The 20,949-nt window shown below is 38.4% G+C and overlaps 1 protein-coding gene across 10 annotated transcripts in view; it reads left to right on the top strand.

The window, feature by feature from the left end:
* The window catches only part of ZNF385B (zinc finger protein 385B), a 163,728-nt gene that overhangs the window by 96,861 nt on the left and 45,918 nt on the right, over positions 1-20,949 (top strand). For 8 of the 10 annotated variants that reach the window (XM_051623126.1, XM_051623135.1, XM_051623128.1 and 5 more), the window contains one exon: positions 11,416-11,546. The exons of 1 other annotated variant lie outside the window; for it this stretch is intronic. In XM_051623126.1, coding sequence (XP_051479086.1) covers positions 11,416-11,546 — 131 coding nt within the window. Of the gene's footprint in view, positions 1-11,415; positions 11,547-15,710; positions 16,043-20,949 lie in introns of those variants that run through there. One more of the 10 variants, XM_051623136.1, reaches the window with a different exon arrangement.

The following is a 20,949-nucleotide window of genomic DNA, read 5'->3' as shown; positions in this document are numbered from 1 at the left end:
GCTTTGCTAAAACGATTAATGGGTTTGTGGTCACGGCAAAAACTTCTGCAGCTTCTGAGCATCACGTGGCTCTCCCTGGTGAACTTGTAGTATCTGTCCTCCATTTGTAAATGGCCTCAAGAACTTTGCTCAGAAGTGCAACTCTTGTGCTCTTTTCACAGATAGCTTAAAATACCTTTATTTGTATTTTTAGACAAGAGAAAGTGTTGGATCTGATTCCTACTTGAGTGCAGTGAGGTCGCAGTGCTTGTTGTGTTTCCTGTTACATTGCAACAAGGTGCACTGGTAATGAGTAAAACTTGAGAAATGGAGCTCTGACTTGTCCCTTGTGGCTTTTGTGAGTGTGGGCTTTGACAAGAAGGAGATGTATTATGCCATGTGATTAGGAGAAAGCTGAAATCCTTCAGGCAATCCTATGCAGGTGTTCTTGTTGCTTTAGTTAGGGGCATGAGATAGAGCACCAGGAATTACAGAAGTCTGAGAAGGAGCTTTTCCCTTCTGTAGTGTTAACTATGAAATGAAATATCACTTGGTCTTAACTTGGACTGCATGTGGGATAAATCTGTCCACTTCTCTTACACATATGACCGCATTTGGATGTGTGTTTCTAAGCTATGTGCATAGTTAAATTCAGTATGGAACAAAGGCTACAATGACAATGTTACGAAGATTTTTAAATCTGCCTATCTTCCCTGTCTCATTATTTCTTATTTCTAAACAGCAAGATAGTGGTTCTTCTAAAAGCATGTGCCCAAGTATGGAAATGCTACCAACTAAGGGGAAGATTGTGACTAAAATTGTGAACTGTGCAAGAAAGGGGATGGATTGTATGTTCAAACTTCTTTTGAAACTTTTGAAAAATTTAGCATTTTCATTGGAAGAAAAACTAGATTTAATTCAGTAGAGATCCTAGTTTTCATTGCAGATAGTTTTAGCAGACCACTTAAAACCACTTAAATTAGCTGTTGTTGCTGTCTTGTATGTGAAGGATATTTAGGAAGGAATACCAATATAAGAACTTATGAAAACAGGAAGCAACTTAGATAACTATTTTCTAGAGGTGATTATATAATGTGTGGGAAAAGCAAATGAGGCATTAAATTCTCTGAGCTATGATGACTTCTAAGAGAGCTGGAAATTGTCTAATGTTCTTAGGTGATTAGACACAACTGTGAGGATGCATACGGGTCTAGACCCCTGTTATCTTTGAGCACAACTTTCGCCTACTAACTACAAAATGGTCACCCAGTAGCATTCCCAGTGGTGGACTTGTTTGGTTTCAGTGGAAAGCAGCTCGATATCTCCTGAAAGAAAGTCTGTGTTGAGGCTCACTGAAGATTGGATGGTGAGCTCAGTGGTGACATAATTCAGGATAAGGACTGGATTTTGAGAAACATCAGGTAGTATGAGTGAATTAATAACAGACTCTCTAAAAAGCTAACTTTAAAGAAGTCTCATCCCCTGTATTATGAAACTATTAAGGTAGAGTAGACTTGGCTTTTTTTGGTACTGTTCTTAGTAGGGAAGCTCCAGGATGTAATGAAGCATTGTGATAAGTCAAAACCCTGAATGGAGAGGGGAGTGCAGTGCTTCATGCTGGGATGCTCACATGCTTGATGCCCAGAGCTTGAGAACTTGCACTGAGGAAAAAAACAGGGACTGGCATGGAAGTTACACCCTGCTCTGAAAGCAACTGTGACTTCAGTAAGCATGTGGTGATGTTATGTTTTTAGTTAAGGGTGACAGCAGAAAAGAAAACAGATACCCTCACTCCCTGCACCTTTGTGTTGGGAGAGCAGATAAGGCATGGGGGGAGGCCTGGTTTAAATAAATGAAGAAAAAGGATCCTAAAGGTTTCAGAAAGATCTCTCTTAGTGCAGATGGCAAGAGAATAGAGAGCTGAAAAAGGCACAGCTGTTTTTTCTGTCACACTTGGAAAACTTCAAAGTGAAAACAACTCCAGTGCAGCATTTCCTAGAAAAAGATAACAGAGGAGGGGGCAGAGCTGCTTGCTCGGGCTGCAGATACCAGAACAAGAGGCTTGAGCGAGCCAGGAGATTCTGAGAAAAGGAAACATAGACTGCAAAGCTCCAGCTGACTTTAATGCAGGCAGGAGCATTGCTATTATTAATAGTTTCATTGTCTGACTTGTATAAAATCCCATTTACGGAGTCTGATGGTGTTAAGCTCTAACGTGCCACTCTGCTTTCCAGTCAAATAAATTGTTGTGGTTGCTTTAGAAGTCATGAGACTTAGCTCTTTTAGGAAACTAAAGACAAATATTTCCACTATATCTATAGATAACAGCAAATTGCTGTTGCACTGCAGCTGGCATGTTTATTTTAAATGTAGTGAAGGATGTTCTGTAATTTATTTAATTGCTTAGACTTGACAAGGAGCCCATACTAAAAATATGCTTTGATACTAGTACAGTACTTCTGTAGTTCACTTGTTCTTGGGAATATAAATACTGCAAAAAGATGTGTGGAACAGTGTAGCATAATGGCTGAAAAATGTAGGCTGTAGGTTGTGCAGAGGTGCGAGTCCTTTCGCAGCCACAAGAACTCAAGAGTGGCAGCTAAAGGAAAAAGAGGATAGGAGTGTGAGTCATCTTCTGCAGATCCAGAGAGACAGGGCTCTTCCAGATGCTAGGTTCAGACAATTGTAACACAGTTATTTAAAGAAAATAATCTGTTCCACTTCTAATTATTGGACTTCTCTTCCCACTCCATCTGTTCTGGTATTTTCTGTACAAAGCCTATGGGGATTCCTGTTGTTATTGCAAACTATTAGAAATACAGTAAAACTACAGGCAGAATGAGATTTTTCTTGATTAATATCTTGTTGTATTTGCCTGTAAAATACTGAAATTCCAGTTTCCTATTGTTATGCCTCTACCGTCACCTCCCCAACCCTCACCCCACCAGGTAAACATCATTATTTGTTCTCCATCAATTTTATGTACTAAATGTGGAGATTAAGGAAATAAATTTGACACCGTTCTTTTGAATATTAATAGACAATTATAACAGAGGTTTTCAGTAACAGTTTTTCCCTTATTGTCTTTGTATCAAATATATGCATAGTATTTATGATCTATAGTCTACATTTTTTATTTTTTGAAATTATTATCATTCATAAGCTATTTGTGATGAAAAACAATTAGATAGGCAGAGGAATATTAACAGTTCGTGGAAGTTAAAAGTAATTCCAAGTCAGCCCCTAATATTACAATGAAGAAGGGTCTGATCTCATGAAGTTTTGCTTACTTGAAAGTACAAGTAGGTTTATTTGTTTCCTGCAGCAAAAAAAAAACTATGACATAGCTGCCATCATGGCATCCTGGTAGTATGACTCTCACAACTGGAGTGCTGCAATCAATGGCTTCCAACTCTTCAAAAGGGATAGGTGAGGAAGACGAGGTGGTGGGGTGGCACTCTATATTAGAGTGACATATGAATCCTTAAAAATTAATGAAAGTGATGATAAGGTTGAGTCCCTATGGATGAGAATCAAGGGGAAGGCCAACAAGGGTGATATAGTGGTTGGAGTCTGTTATAGACCACCCAAACAGGATGAAGAGGTGGATTAAATATTCTGTAAGCAGATGGGAGAGGTTTCGTAATTGCTATCCCTTGTTCTAATGGGGTACCAGAAGTTGAAGTTGTCTGCTGCAAATACAATACAGCAGAGAGAGAACAGACCTGGATGTTCCTGGAATGCATGGAAGGTAACTTCTAATGCAGCTGGTGAGGGAGCCAACCAGGGAGGGCGCCCTTCTGAACTTGCTACTTGTGAACAGAGAAGGACTTGTGGTGGAAGTAAGGGTTGGAGGAAGTCTGGGCACAGTGACCATGAACTTGTAGAGTTTTCAATTCTTGGAGAAGTAAGGAGGAGGGGTCAGTAAAACTGACACCTTGGACTTCCAGAGGGCAAGCTTTGGTCTGTTCAGCAGACTGATTAACAAAGTCTCTTGGGAGACTGTCATAAAGGATAAAGGAGTCCAGGAAGGCTGGATATACTTCAAGAAGGAAGTCTGAAAGGCCCAGGAGCAGGCTGTCCCCATGTGCCAAAAGACAGACCATCAGGGAATAAGACTGGCCTGGCTGCATAGAAAGATTTGACTGGAGCTCAGGAAGAAAAGAAGAATTTATAGCCTCTGGAAGATAGGACAGGCCTCTCATGTGGAATACAGAGATGTAGTAAGGCAATGCAGGGAGAAAATTAGGAGGGCCAAAGACCAATTTGAACTCGACTTGGCTACTGCTGTCAAAGACAATAAAAAAATCTTTCTTAAGATTAATAACAAAATTACATTAATAACAAAAGGAGGACTAGGGATAATCTCCATCCTCTATGGGATGCAGGGAGAAACAGTGACAAAGAATGAGGTGCTAAATGCTTTACTTGCCTTAGTCTTTAGCAGTAGAACTGGTTGTTCGCTGAACACCCAGTCCCCTGTGCTGAAAAACAGGGAAGTGGGGCAGAATGAGACCTTCTTAATCCAAGAGGAAACGGTCAGTGACCTGCTATACCAACTAAACATCCATAAGTCTATGGGGCTGGATGGGTTGCACCAAATAGTAGTGAAGGAGTTGATGGGTGTACTCTTTCCATCATCTACCAGAAATACAAGAAAGACATTGAGGTGCTGGTGTGTGTCCAAAGAAGGGCAATGAAACTGGTGAAGGGCCTTGAGAACAAGTTTTACGAGGAGTGATTGAGGGAACTGGAGATGTTTAGTCTGAAGAAAACAAGGCTGAGAGGAGAACTCACCATCCTTTACAGCTACCTGAAAGGATGTTGTAAAGAGGTAGAGAGGTAGGTATTGGTCTTTTCTCACAAGAAACTGGTGATAGAACAAGAGGGAATGGCTTCAAGCTGCACCAGAGAAGGTTTAGATCATACATTAGGAAGAACTTTTTAATGGAAAGGGTTGTCAGGCATTGGAACAGGCTGCCCAGCGGGGTGGTTGTGTCACCATCCCTGGGTGTGTTTAAAAGTTGTCTAGATGTGGTGCTTTGGAATATGGCTTAGTGCTGGACTTGGTAGAGTAGGGTTAATGGTTGGACGCAATCATATTAAATGTCTTTTCCAACCTAAGTGATTCTATGATTCTGTGTTTTTTATTTTTAGAATTCTTACATGAAATACACATGCAATATATAGCTGTATTTATTTTCTGATTGTAAATGAGCTACATGTAATTATCAATATTAGTTAAGTAAGTGATAACTGATGCTTTGGATTGATAAAATGTCAAAGCTTCCTTTCTTTTCAACAGAACCATCAATTTAAATTTATTTTTGGTATTGACCTAGTTGGTGGAATCCTACATGTATTTGAAATGTAGAAATACCTCATTTCAGGGTATCTGATTTTAAACAACACGAGAATATGGAATTCTGTTCATAGAACATTTATTTCTAGGTGGGTAATAATGGAAATACCAATTTAATGTTGAAGCATACTGGAAATGATGTTATAATTTGTAGGGAGAGAACTATTTTCATAATCTGACTTATTTTTTTAGATAAGTCATTCTTAATCAAGAAGAGCTTAAACTGTACAATATATAGATAAATTTTATGTTGCAGTGAAGTTGCACCAAATGCTTCTGGATTTACTGAAACATCTACTGAAAAAATAAGCTAAGAATGGAGTGTGTGTTGGTTTGTGTCCATATGTTGCTATGGAAGGCTAGACCTGGAGCAATGCTTTCTTTTCACTTGTCTTATGAGTGTTACACAGAGTGCTTCTTGCTTAGTGCTGTTGGGTAGCCATAAACTCTACACCATTTCTTGCTGCCTTTTCTTGTGACTTCTGAAAAAATACAACAACACATCTTTTGAGGATTTATCCATTTGTATTTGCCAAACATGGATGGGTGTGTATAGTTTGTGCTTTTGGAATTGTCACAGTTTGACTCAGGATTGACAACAATTGATTAACTGACAACAGAAATCGATTAATAAGTTAATGGAAAGTCTGACTGCTCGAGTGATATCTGAATAATGTTGAAGAGTTTTGAATTCAGTGCACTCTCCAATTTTTAGAAGATGCGTATGTATCAGCAGCTCTAATGGTAATCATATCAACTCCCAAAGGAGATGCATCCTCATTCATTAGTGAGTAAGTCTGTATGGTGCCCTTGGGGCAAATAAGTTGTTGGCATTTTTCCTATTGTCAACTGGGGGGAGGGAGGGACTGTGCCATGTTTCATATATGCTGGGCTTCGGCTTCAAGTTATTTTTAAAGATAAGTTGCCTGGGTAGTGATTTATCTCTTCAGAACATGTTGATTTGCAGTTTGGGAAAATCTGTTGAACTGGTCTTATCTCTTCTTGACTGCTTTACTCTTGACATACTGGAAGCCCTAAGTGTATCATAAGTTTCATTTATCATGCCACACTATAAGGAAGCAGTCTTTATTCTGCTGAGGAAATCCCGAGAGGGAAAAAAAAATCTACAAAAAATGCTTTATTTATTTACACTGCTTTTTATTTTAAAGGGGAGAGTGTCTTAAGGTTCATCTTCATCAGAAGTATTAATGGAATACCTCTAGAGCAGCTTTTTCCTTAAGGATTTCGATATCAACTCCTGCTGTTCAGAAACACAGAATTATTTTGCTTGCTCTTAATTTATTTTCAGCAGTTTATTTTAGGCATAGTCAGAAACACATTGCATTCTCTAATAGCCATGTAAATGTGTAACTAAACAAATAAAATTAGAAAATTTCTGAAACCTGTAAACTGTTCATAATGAGAAGGAAAATTACTAACATTTGTATTAAGTATTGGGAAAGATCTCGGGGACTGATGTCATATAAATATGTAAACTATAAAAATCTAGTCACTTGCAAGTGATTGATTTTTACCTGTCATTTATGGTGAAAAAAGATTGTAGTGAAAGCAGATATACTTGGGGCATGATGCAATAGAGGCATCAGATACAAGGGAAGTAAGCTATTGATTTTTAAATTTTTTTGTGTGTGTTTTGCTGTAGTTAGGGGTGGTCTTGTTAATAAACAAGATTTCATTGTGCCAATGTTCCCATAAAGCTGCATATAAACAAGTGTTGGAAAGTCTTGTATTAGTTGGGCTTTTTGGTGGTGGTGTTTCTGGTTTTTTTTAGGTTGTTTGCAAGGCATAGGCAATAGACCAGAAGAGATTTTTGTATGCAATATGAAAGCCTAGGTACTACCTCTGTCTCTAACCTGTTTATAGAACTGTTTTTTGAGCCACATGCAGAAGTAAATATTTCTGAATATTTCTGAAAACTTCCACTGACAAATTAATAACCTGTAATGAAACTGCAGGGTCCCAGAAAAAGCTCATGTAGAATTACCACAGAATCCTTCCAGGGAGCCATTTCAAATATTTCCTGCCTGGGCTTCTGCCTTCTGGAGCTCTGGAGGAAAGCATTGTAAGTGGAGATGACAGTGTGAGGTCCAAAGGTAGGGTGGCTGTGCATGGTGTAGTTACAGTCCATAAAAAATTCAGCCCATGTGGGCAAAAAGAAAGGAGCAATTTCCCCTCCACCCTTGAAAGGATCTGTTGGGTCAAGCAGTGTCTGAAAAACGCTCCACTAAAAAGGTCAAGGCAGGAGAAGTCACAGAACTGACCCTTGCTATCATTTACATGGCTACTGTTCCCTGGCCGAATGAGACTACAGAACATTGGTGTAAAAAGCAAGGAATTCTCATAGCTGAAAATGGTCAGAAAGTTCAGGGATGAAAAGCCAGTGCAGTCTGTCCATACACTGAAAACTCTCAGTGTAATGCACATTAGTGGTGGGTATGAATAACTTGGTGTCCCTTTGGAGCTTTCCCAAATGCTGTACGTGGCACAAGCCACAGCAGTGACTGATACAAAGCTTTCTTATTACTCTCCCAAAATAACACTTTCACTGCTCAATCTATTAATGGTGTGCCTTTTTTGTTAGAGACAGAGCAAATTTGGGTTGAGGTGACAACTTTTCGTAACTTGTACAAAAACATCTGTGTCCCAGAGCATTGCAGTGCGTGAAGCCAAACATGTGGCTAAAGGTGAACAGTGCCTCTTACACAGGGGCTTGTTTTTCACATAAATGTGTAGGAGCAGGAAGAACTTTTAATAAAATGAGGTATTTTGGATCATCTCAGATGCAAACCTGTTTTTTTTCCTGTAAACAAGGGTAAAAGGGACCAGTGAGGATCAGTGCCTTTTGGCAAAGTCTATCTGCTGCGTACATCTCCAGTACATAGGTAACTCCCACCGTGAGAGGCAGAATTGTAGTCTCAAAGGTAAAATACTGTTTAAAATTACGAAGCTGAAATGAACAAATGAATTTACAACAAAGATCAGCTATGTTTACGCCAAAGATTTATAAGTAGTTTTAAACAATCTGTGTTGACACGGTAAGTTATCTTTATCATTAAAATGCTAATGAAATGGTAAACATCTGTTAAATTTATGAAGATAATGAAGCTTGTCAGCTACATCTTTCTTGTGCCAGCATTCCTCCTTAGTTTAGGCCAGCACAGATTTGATCAAATGAGAATATTTGACCTTCAGGAGCAATGTCAGTGTAAAACTGTGCCCTGTTCAGTTTGATTTTATGATTTAAACCTGAAGTTAGCCTGTAGTTTAGGTCGTCTTTATCTGATCATTCTCCCAGAGGCTTTCAAAGGCAGGTCTGATAATCAAAGTTCAGTCATACAGCGTCACTGGTATTTGATTTGCAATAGTTGAAGTAGTAAACTGGCAAAAAGAAGAGAACAGATTTCTTATTATTAATGCCCTCACTAAGCAGTCTGGTAGGTGTGTATGTTTTCTATTCTGTACAGACTCTGAATGTATCATAGTCTACTGGTCAGATATTACTCTGACAGCAGAAACATTATGAACTGCATTTCAAATTTCTTTGTCACATGAAATGATCTGTACTCAGCCAAGCATTACAAAAAAGATTGCATTGTTTGCAGGTGGATGCTAATTGTTTTATAATTTTAAAACTTTATGCCAAATGCTTTCTATTCCTTATATCCATCAGAAAGTTACATTAACTCTGATTTTTATGTCACTCAAAATTTAACTATTCTGTTCTATTTTTTCTATAAATTTTAGTTAAAATATGCACCATAGCATCACAGAGGTATGTATATTATATCCTCTCTCTACAAAGAGAGGGTAGCATGTTTTTTAACTTCATGGATCTTTAATTGCTTATTAACTTCAAAGAGAAACTTGTAGAAGTTAGATGATGGCACATTATGGGCTTTGGGTAATTGAATACAACATAGCTGCTGTTTAAATAGAACTCTGAAATACACGTTATGTAAATCTACAGTTTCAGAACCAGCTAGTAGAAATAATCATCATTTTTGCAGTTGAAAATATTTTCTTTGGTGGAGAAATCCTCTGACACATTGCTTTCCTCTTGATGCACTTTTTCATTGTGGATATGAAGAAGAAACCCTAGATATGTTCGTTAGCCTTCAGCTTTTTCACGTTTGTGACTCCACTTGAATAAGCTTTGTCTTACAATTAATTAAGCACTGTGTCAATGAGTTTCATGGGCTTATGAAGAAAGAAACCTTACATTAATCAAAGTATTTGGGTAGGAGAAGAGAAAAAATGTTCTGAGAGACTGTCTTCAAGCATATTTTTTCCTTTCAAGTTGTGAAGCTCAGTTGGGATGGTGTTCAATTATTCCTTCTCTATGGTTGTCAGTGACCCATTTCTGTGCAATCATCACACTTTTGCTATAGAAGAAACAGAGAATAGATTATAGCCTGGTATTCATCTGTTAGACCATAGTATATTGTTTATTATGCTGCAGCTGTGATCAAAATCACTGTCTCTCCATCTTCTACAAAATTTGAGCTCAGGGCTAGTTAGTGTGTTTGGTAGTCCAAAAAATCCATTCAGCCCCATCTGGCTTCTGAACTCTGCTTTCCTCTTGGATACCATTTGAGTTTGAAATTGTGTCCATGAATGCAGGCTGATGAGATGAAAAGGAGGAAAATTTCTACTCTATCTTCAATTTTGCATGTCCTTAACAGGAGGAAATGGAGATCCCTAAATGGATAACTCGTACTCAAGCAGACCATGTGGCTTGCTGGGCATCCATCCACATGGGCTGCAAAGTGTGTATATGTTTGGGGTTTTTTTAAATTATTTTTTTTTAATGGAAGAAGAGAGGGAAAATTGCTTGTTTACTCTTCACTTTTCTTCCCCACACCCTCCCTCCACCTTCTTGACTGTTTTTTAAATGCTCAGAAGGCTTCTATGAGAAAAAGTGTTAGGTTTCGTGTCTGCTCTGCTTGAGACCAGAGAAACTCCTAGGAGAACTGTTATGCTCCCAGGCTGGAGTGCTGGCCACCAATGAATGGGAGAAGGAGGTAATTATGGAGAAATCCTTGCAGAGGCAGGAGAGGTAGAGTGTAACTCACCCTCCTTTAGAGGTGCGAGACACGTGTGTTCCCATACCTGCTCCAGCTGATGTTGAATTATTTATTCAACTGAGGAAGAAGAAAAAGATTTTTTTTTCTTTTTTTTTTTTTTTTTCTTTTTTTCATGAGGGAAATTTTGTTTTAAATCTATCATGTATTATTTCAGGAAAAAAATTACCTCCACAGGCACAGCTGGAAGCTGTGTACTAAGCACACTATCATGTGGACAGGGCAGATAGGTAGTTAAAAATGAATACTTGGACATCTGTCCCTTCCCATTCTTTCAGGATCTTTCTGGGGACTGATTCTCAAATGTATACAGAAAGAATTTCAGCATGTAGATTTCTGGAAAGACCTTGTTTGGAAAAAGAAACCTGGGCTCCAATTAAGGAAATGCTAGTTTATTACATGTAAAAAGTTGTGATTTTTTTATGTGCTAGATTATTTAACTGTTGGCTGTTTCCTAGTATTTGCCTTGCACTGTAGAACAAAAGGCATTTTGATAAATGTTAGGAGAATTGGTGTTTGTGCTGCACCAGATAGTTACAGTCAGAAAAGGAAAAATTATAAACACAGCTCACTGGGAACAAACCTCTGGATTTCAGCTTGTGTGTATTATCTATGCTAGCTGATCTAACAGACAACCATGAATTGCAAAAGCATCTGACTTTCATGGGCACCCATCCTGGCCTTTTTGGCACAGAAGAATTTTTCAGCTTTAGAAAGGATTTATTCTACCTGCCAGTGTGATTTATATACCATATGTCTGCCCTTCAGCGTCTGAATATCCATGGCCAAAGAGAAGTGCTCTGCCTCAGCTGTAGTGTGTGGAAATAGGTCTTTTTTCAATGATATTAACACCTACAGAGCCACTTTACCATCTCCCTGTATTATTTTTTTCTAGGCAGTTTTCTCAGCTGTACTGTATGTGATGTGGAAAGGAGAACACTATGAATTCCTGGTTTTGTTTGCTCTTGGCAGGCACTGCTACACTTCCCACCCTTGTGCGCACACCTACCTTGATGATGCAGCCTTCCCTGGATATCAAACCCTTTATGTCCTTCCCTGTGGACAGCAGCTCTGCTGTTGGATTCTTCCCAAATTTTAACACAGTAAGTAAAGTTGCTTTCACATTTGGTTTGAGTGTATGCTTTCCAAGCCCATTCTAATATCCAATATTGAAACTGCCTTAAATCTGCATCACTGACACAATTCTAGGGAACCCTTTTGGTCTGTGCTGTGATGGTTGCTGCTCCCACGTGCAGAAGGCTTGAGGTGGGACCCAGCCTTCTCACTGTGAACGGGGCTGATCCTTTCATAACTTGGTCCCTTGGGGTGGTGTTTGCACACCAAAAATACCCTATGATCGAGGTTTGGTGAGTAGTAGAACCATTTTGAGCATTTGTCTAGACGTGTGCATTTCCATGTGCTGTAAAAAAGAAAAAAGCAAAAGCTAATGGAAAATCAGGTGTGACAGGTAAGACCTAGATTCTCCACTGATGTGAATCCAGCTAAGCCTATTATAGCCAGGAAATAAATTGGAGGATGTTGTTAATTCTGTATAAGAACATTAAAGTCTAAAATTGTGCAGCCGGCCAACGTGAGACACATGAACCTGTTATTTTTAGTTTATGATAAAGTATCTTGGATTTTTGAAAAAAAAATAAAAATCCTATGTTCAATGCTTTTGTAGTTCTCCATGTTTATCAGAGCAGCAGTAACAAAATACTCTTTTCTGCAGATCTCATTTCTTTAACAGCTCATCAGATGGTTCTGCATGTTCTCAAAATGCTTGTTTTGTTCTTGCAATTTACAAATTGTTTATTTATTATATTACATGCCTTGAGTACACCAAAACCAGTATTTTGCATGTTGCCACTCAGGTTTCCATGTGTGGTGCTAATTCAGTGTGGAATGAGTTGGCAAATAGTAAGCTAACAGGGACAAGGAAAGAAACTGCTCTGGATCATTTCTGCCAAGTCAGCGATAAAGATCTGTTCACGTGTGACCATTGCCTGAACGGTGCAGCGTTGCACTTGTCACTGCAGTGGTTGGGGAAGTGGAAAGGGAAGCAGTGTCACCACCACCAGACACTGATCGGCTGAACTGCTGCCAAGTGTTTCCTTGCACAAACTCACCTTCGGTCTGAAGTAAAACAGCAAGAGGAGGTTTTTTTCTTCATGACTTGTGAACACATCTTGCTGACAGGCCTTGTGCTACTACAGCATGTGGTGCAGTGGGATGGTTACAAGGTAACATATCAGCCAGCTTCTTTCAAATGTCAGTAGTCCAAAGCTTATTATAAACAGTAGCAAATATTGCTAGCTCATTGCAAAACATGCATGTGAAAACTGTGCATTTATGAGGGAGATGTGGGGTTATGCATGTGTCTAGGTTGGGGGAGGTACGCGTATCTGTACAAAGATAAAAAAGATTTTTAAAAAATCCAGGTATGTTTAAAGTGCAGGGGCAGAACACAATACAATTTGAAGACAGCAGTGTGTCATTCTCATCTTCTGGATGTGCAATTCATTTTTATTTTTTTTTCATCCTCTTTCCGATACATTCAAGAATTTTGTTACTGAGTTTTCTGCTTTCCAGCTGTGCTCATTTTGTAAGTGAGCTTTTTCACAGAACTGTACATAAAGACTCAGAGAACCTTTTCTTTAGGGATGCTGTGGTTGTAGAGTCAAACAACATTTTTTACTTACTGGTGGCATTACTGAATTTCTGAGTTGCAGTAACCTGTAGAGACAGAGGAATTTGGATATTTAGTTCATTTTTGCCTTTGCACACAATCTATCTAGGTTATGTGCTGTTTGCCTAATTCCCAATTTTTGTTCTTCACACCTGTCATTCCTCTCTGAACTTCTATGCGTTTTATTAATTAAAAAAATAAATTTAAAAAAAAAAAAAAAAAAAAAGAGTTCTGGGGTAATCAGCAAATATTGTCAACTCAGGCATTCCCTTGAAATTCTTTATAGTTATATAAAGTTGTGCCGCTATGCACCACAGGTACTGCATGTTTAAACTCTCTTTTTTGAGGAACAGTCGTTCAGTACTGCTGTTTCTAATCCACAGACTGCCATTTATCTTGCAGGTATTGATTTTCCCTAGCAGTCCTTTACGATGGACTTCAGAGCTCATTGGAAAACTAAATCATTCATGGTTATCTGCTGACAGGCACAGTGAATGCCAGCTGTTGTGCACGTCCTTTGTTTCTGACTTAGCACAAAAATTGTGACTGTAGATTTCTATGTTTGTGTATATATAATCTATTTTTCCTTTTTCAATGTAAGGCAGTGGGGGGAGTATGTAAAAATGTCTAAGAAGTCTTCTTCCAGAAATAATTTTGAGTGAGTAGAGGCTAAATCCATTTGACCCATAATGTATGTGTCATCCAGAGTGGCATAATTTTTCATCTAGTGCAGGAACAGAGTATTAGAAGAGCTTTTTGTTCCTTCCCTCCCCCAAAAAGCCATCATTTACCTTATGAATCAATCAGGAGATATATGTACTTCACTCACAAGAGGACTTGCTAAGGACTGTAGGCAGTGAAACCTTTAGTGTGCAGCACTCAGTGTATGCCTTCAGAGGGGCTGAGGGGACACCGCAGAGTGTGCCAGGGCTGCTGTCTATTCTTGCATGAGAAGGTGGCAAAAAGAAATGTGTTATTCAGAGAAAACTTCTTTAGATCCATGTATTTGCAGCAGCAATCAGATACAGAAACATTTTTCTAAACCTTGCCAGGAGGTGGTTTCTGACTTAATTTCAGTGGCCTGAAAAAATGAAGTTTCTGTTTAGGAGCTTGATACAGTAACTACCAGGGCAGGAGAAACAAGGTAATATACATTAACTACAAACATGTTTAAAGGAACACCCCCTACAGTATTTCCAAATTAACTTCTCTTATTTATGGAAATATATTTAAGATCTGGGGTAAGCCCTTTCTTATATAGTTAACTTTGACAGTTTTCAGTTCTGAAAACATCTGTGGTGCTCCATCAGTGTTCCTATTTCGTCTGTGAAAGTGTTTCAATCACTTGTTTCTCTCCACATGGGGTATTTTCAAATGAAGCACTGAGCAGACCTTGGGGGGTGTGTGTGTGTATATCTTATTTTCTTGACAGAATTTTGTAATTTAGTTTAAAATGTCTCTCTTCTATTTCTCCTACAAACATCAATAGTTCTGAAAATGCTGTGGATGTATGTGTAGTAGTTATCAATTTGTGCCCCAATTAAATGTCTTTGTTCCATAGGACTTGCTTATTATATAAGAAAAATTAATTAAGGAATGACTGAGCTAACTCCTTGAATACATGCCTTTATTCCTCAGTAAGGATGCCTTTTGTTGCAAGAGATCTGCCAGAAGGGGATCTTCTGAGGACAGAATGGATTCCAAACACAAAGGTGTTGCAGAATAAGTGCTCTCTTCTTCCCTGGTCTTTTCACAGCACCAGCAAATAGTTTTTGTCAGAACAGGGCAGGCATGATCAAGCTGTCACAACCTGAACCTGAGTTGTTTCATAGAAGGGCAAACCCTCTCCCAGAAATGCTGTAGCAGTGGACCCAAAGGTGACATTGTCCTGGCATCAAGTTCTAAAAGCTCTTGCTCAATTACTCATACTCCTGTGCCTGAAACATACAGCTTGAATAATTTTTTTGGCTGGTATTGTTTAAAATGCCCTTGTTTATTCCAGAATGGGAGACAGCAAGTTATTGTTTAAGCAGAGCTCTTTTAGCACAATAGAATGACTCCAGTGATTCCTTAACAAGTAACATCTTGCATATTGATTACATTTAAAAATCTACAGGACTTCAAAGTCAATTGTATAAAGTCAGTGGAAGTATAAATTAAGATTACTCTGTTCCCCGTTGTGCATGTATTGCAATATAATCTTGAATTTTATACTCACTGACTTCCACCACACAGCTTCACTTTTTGTACTGTTCTCTTTCTACACCTCCCAGATTCTTTGCCTCATGTCATCCGTCTTGTGATCATGTCACAGAAGGTTATTCCCATGCATGTGATGCAGGATTTATCTTGCAAAGCAAACTTAATGATCACTGTCTTCATCTCCCTATACAGGATGGATAGTCCCCAGGGGAAAAAAAAAAAAAACAACAACCACAAACAAAAACTCCAAATAAACCACAGAAAAACCCAAAACATTGCAAAACTCCAGTGCATTATACCTTGAGAGAATGAGAGAAGCACGATGTGATTCAGTTTAGTCAAAGTGATCCAGTCAAGGACCTGTCAGTCTGCACAAAAGCAGAATCAGCAACTTCTTAGATTCTATCATCATAGAAAATAATCAGCAATTGATATGCTTCCTTCTGAGTTAGTTACAGCCTCAGGGGTAATAAAAGATTATTAGCATCTCTTGTAACTTTCACAATATTTTTCACGTAACTAGCCCATGATTGGTTTCTAAATGGTGGTTCATGCCTTCATATTTCAGAGGACACATGGATTAATGTGACCTAGTTACTGCTTCAGTGTCTATTTCTCTTCAACTAGGTTTATGCTGATTCTTTATATGAGAGTTCCCTCCATCCCATTGTGAAGTGGACCAGAAGTATTTTACATCTGCCAGTGAAGGTGAGCCAGCTGGAATGGGCTACAGGAAGGGAAAGAGGAGCTGACTAGTAACTCAGTCAGAAATCTCTGTCTCTTCTCCAGCATTAGCCCTGCCTGGACTAAGCATCCCTGGCTTACCCCCAAGGCAGCTACTGGAAGGGACTAATTTGCTTTTTGCTCTTCTGCATTTTCAATTATGTCCCTCATTTTTATTTGCTATCTTTCTACTTCTCATTTGAAGGACCCAGTAATCAGCCAAGGCAGAAGCAGAGGTCTGCAGATAAGAGCTCAGGGTACTCATGTTGCTGGCTTCCCCCACCCCTCTGTGCCATGTGCCTCTTCTGCATTTGGAACAGTGGCTCAGGAGCTTGCTCTTTCCTTAGCAGGGCCTTAATTCAGCCACTTAATGCCCTGCTGAAGTGCCAAAGTAGGCTCTGCAGCTCAGGATTTTATAGGGGAGGAGCAAATTACAGATGCAGCCAACTGGATGTTGCCAATCCGTTATCTACGGTCCTCTTTCTCTAAGTAGTCTGTCCATGTGCTCTGATTTCCCTGTTTCCCTTTCATGAAGTGCTGGAGGGAAGTGACCTGCTCTGCTCCTCTCCCTCTGAAGGACTCTGTTCCTTTTTATAAAAAGGAATAAAAAAGAATAATAGGTGTTTTCCCAGATGCTCGCAGGTGGGGAAAGCAGAGGTTCAGGAAACACATGATAAGACCGAATGCTGGCAGCACAGACCTCTGCTCTGTGGATAGTCTTTGCTTTCTCCTCTTTCTTCTATCACAGTGGTTGGCTGCAGATCCCCTTTATCCTCCATTTTTTTTCTCTTTTCTATCTCCTCTAGCCCCTTTTCTCTGCATCCTTAGGCTTTCTGTACCAAGTCAGGAATTCCTCCTTGGTTTTCTTTGGTTTTGATGCAAACCAGCAGAGACCTCTATGAACTATGATAGCAGCTTTTGGAAAAATTCTTTGCAACTGTTGGAGACCCTGAAAAACACTATTTAAAGTGGTGTATTTTTCCTGCAAAATACTTGAGCAGCTTCAACTGAAACTATCAAAAAAGATTGAGCTTGAAGCAAACAGCTGGTAAGATACATTGAGTTAGATGTGGAAAAAAAACCCGAATTGCTGCCAAAAGCAGGGAATGTCAAATCAGTCTTCAACAGCTTTTACAGTTTGTGGTATTTTAACATAAAGATGCAGGTTTCCTAGTTCCTGACAGGAATCTCTTAAAAGAACAACTCTTTGTTAAATTGGTGAGTCTAGATAAGTACTTTTCTACCCTGCTTCTAGTCTTTTAATACATACTGTTCTCAGGAAAAAAAAAAGAAAAAAATCTTACTTGAAATAATACAGACTGGCTTTAAGGAAGAATCTCTTCAAACTTTAATTATTGTTTAAAGTTTCCTGTTGCTTTGTATTTTCTCTAACAGGAATTGGATGGATGAGCTTCCTCATCCATCAGCATCAGCAGCCAGATAGGAAGCCCTGTCTCTAAGTGAAAAGTGTACTGACATGCACTGGTGTGAAGAAGAAATCACCAGGTGCAGTAGCCTTTCCCTACTGCTCTATAGGAGCTTGGTGTCCAAGGTGTGGCTTTTGAAAAAAGGCTACTAAATTGCTGCAATATGCCCGTTATTGTGCATACAAGTAGTTGGGTCATCAGCCTAATTCTTTATAGTAATACAAATCTTACCATTTGCTGAGTGTCCCAGAAAATCTATTCCTGGACTGTGTGTTTCATCTCCATCTTTACATAAGCCTTGGAGTTACTCTCCAACACTTCAGTGGTATTTAATTTCTTTTATTGGTCAGCATAGAAAAAAGCTAAGAAGTCTTTGCCTTCATTGCATTGCTTTCTTCTCAAGTTAGTAGTATGTTCATGACACAAGGAAGTTAGCTAAAGGGAGAGGATTGTTAGAGGTAAATATTGTAGGCATTAGACACTGAGGGATGTTTTGCAGATAGACTAAGGAAAACATTTTCCCTCAAAGCAGGCAGTTGCAAAATTATACTTAAAGATGTGTTGCATCACTGTGCTTGTAAAGGTTTTACTAGTTTTTAATTATAAGCCCTGTCCTAAGCAAAACTTAAGAGCACCTTAGAGAAATCTAATTCTCCGTGTGTCTGATGAGTACAGAAGTGGCTGCTTTTGCAGCATCCTGGCTGTACGTAGCTGGCTTTCCTGCCCTCCCTTAGACCTTTGTCATCCTGTTTTGCGAGAAGCTAAGAATTACTGCAATAATTATTTATTAATTAAGATCAAGAATGTAGGTAAGAATTAGTTCTTGGTTTACTCTTTCTGAATGTGGATATATAGCTAGTGGTCTTCTAATCTCGATACAGTAAATTTTACGACAATTTACAAGTACTATATAGCAATTTAATGTCAGTGTGAAATCTGTCTTTGTTTAGCATACCTGAAAACCAGTGATACACTGAAGCAATGATCAGCTCATTTCAACTACCACTTCAAGACTGTTTCTAAGATCTATGCCTTTCAAACCCATCCTCTTTGTGTTCAATCTGTCTGGTCTCATGGTAGAGATATCGTGAAGTTCAGCTGCTTCCCCAAGTTAAACCTAGGGAAAGAGGATCACAGAGGATCACTAGCTCATGTATTTGTTAGAAGAGACAAGTTTCTACCTTGCTTTGTGTCTTGTTTGCTTAGATTTAAAGAACAAAAAAATCACCAAACAAAAAAACCCCCAACAACAGACTTTGACACCACATCAAGTTTCAGGACAAGTTTAATTAGAAATGGAACATTGCTTTAAAGAATCATGTTTAAAACCAGTGCTTTTTAATGAAAAGCACTTTAAAGGCTGTGTAGTGTGTGGTACTGATAAAACAACAACAAAAAAACTCACACGCAAACTAAACCAGAAGCAATGTTATGGATTTTTAAATAAAGAAAGCCTGTTATTTCTTTCTTACTATGAAGAATAGACGAGAGCTGTCAGGTAGCATACTTATGTGATTCTCAGTTCTGATTTGCTTCTCATTTATATTCAGGTATTTTATACATTTATTTTCAAATATATATACACACATAAATTTATCTTCAGCTTAGATTTTGTTTTCAGTGTGTGGAAGGTAATGATATTACCTCATTTCAGGATACACTTCTTGTGTCTTTAGTCATTCCAGTTCACAGAATTAATCAAGGCCATGAATTTGTACCTAATCTCTCTTTGCACGGTTCTTGGTGTTCTGGATCTTGCTAGGAGCAGGAAAACTGTCAGTAAAACTTAGAGCAGAAGCTGCTAATTTCTTAAGGCAGATTTATTTTAGTATAAATAAAAGAATTGAACCTCAGATACTTGCTTGTTTCATCATTCTGCATTTGCTTGAGGGGGAATTCTCATTCTCATTTTCACAAAACATTTTTAGCAGCTTTCTGTTTCTTTATTTTACTTACAAAAATCTCCAATCATGTCTGGAACAGAAAATCTGGCATTTTTCTACCATAAGGGTTAAATCTATGGCTGGTGTTCACATAAAAATCACAATCCTTGTATTTATGTTGTCACTCGACAATCAGTCTTGGAAGAAACTGAGACCAGATTAGATTTCTTTTTTTTTTTCTCAGATGTCTCACCAATTCTTTTTTTCTTGGGGCTAAGTCTTTCTACAGGAATCAAATATTAAATTTTAATAATATTTTAGATTACAGTTTCTAAACCAACAGTGGTATTTAATTTTCAGAACACTCTTTCTAAGGTTTTCCTAATTATGATTTCTAAACCGGAAATTATTTTTGGCATGCAATGAATACATCCATGAATGAAGGGAAGGAAGGGCAGAGGAAATATTCCCAGCACTGAAAAAATAATTGTAAAAATAATGAAAAAGTGTTTTCTCAATTATATTTTGATCTCTGTGCTTCATTATATCACATTATACAGGGAGGAGAGAGGGGTAGGGAGAGATTAGATTTATTTACGTGATTATTTTATTTAAGTATCAGAGTTTCTTGATTTCAGCCAGAGAAGTGCAAAGACAGGATGACAGAAGGGTAAAATACTAGAAAAATCCTGATTTTATTTTGATTGGACAGCATAGAATGTTTTTGGGTTTGTTTTTTCTTGTATTTGTCCAAACCACCATTTTGGTCTGGTTTAAGAGAAAAAAATTTCTACTGATAAGGCTGGTATTCATCTTTGGCTTCCTGTGCTTTGTTTGACAAAGTCTTGCAAATTAGACTCTTTAACTGAAAATCCTGCTGAAAGCAGTCTCTGATTCAAGATATGATTCCCGCTTTGGTGCTAATTCAGCCAGCTCCCTCTCCCATGCTAGGTTAGAGCACATCCCAAGATAGAGGAGGACAGGGGATGGTGAATTTATTTGTACTGGCACACGGAATGGATAAATGGACACGTTAGCAAAGATTTAGGGCTGTGCTCCCAAGTCAATTCTGGGGCAAGGTGATTAATGCATTTCTTGTTAAAAAAAAAAATAAAAATAATAATAATTTTTTAAAATGGGTATAAAGAATGTAGGTTTAAACATATTGTTCTGGTTTTCAGTACCTACGTTTTAATGGCATGTTGAAAATCTGAAATGGTGTCAGAGAAAACCTACCAAATTAATCAAGGCTTTTATAGTGAGGAACTTAAGGAACTTATGTTCCTTAGTTCCTTGGTAGGCACAAGAGCTGAACTGATTGCAGTGTATAAGTGCTTACTCATTCAGAAGATATTTGAGATTAGAGTGACCTTTAGTAGAGAAGCACCATTAGATTGAGTGGTTTATAATAGACACAGGAAGCATCTCTTCCACAGTGATGTAAATTAACTTAGTTGGAAACCTTTAGATCAAGCTGTTGAGGTTTTTTCCCAAAACTTAGCATCTGATTGACCACAGATTATATGACTTGATAATAGGAAGGGCCAAAACTCTCCAGTGAATGAAATTGTACCACATATTT

Source organism: Apus apus, chromosome 6, assembly GCF_020740795.1.
Source record: "Apus apus isolate bApuApu2 chromosome 6, bApuApu2.pri.cur, whole genome shotgun sequence".
Classification (NCBI taxonomy): domain Eukaryota; kingdom Metazoa; phylum Chordata; class Aves; order Apodiformes; family Apodidae; genus Apus; species Apus apus.
Note: the sequence above shows the minus strand (reverse complement) of the source record. Positions and strands in the feature narration are given on the sequence as shown.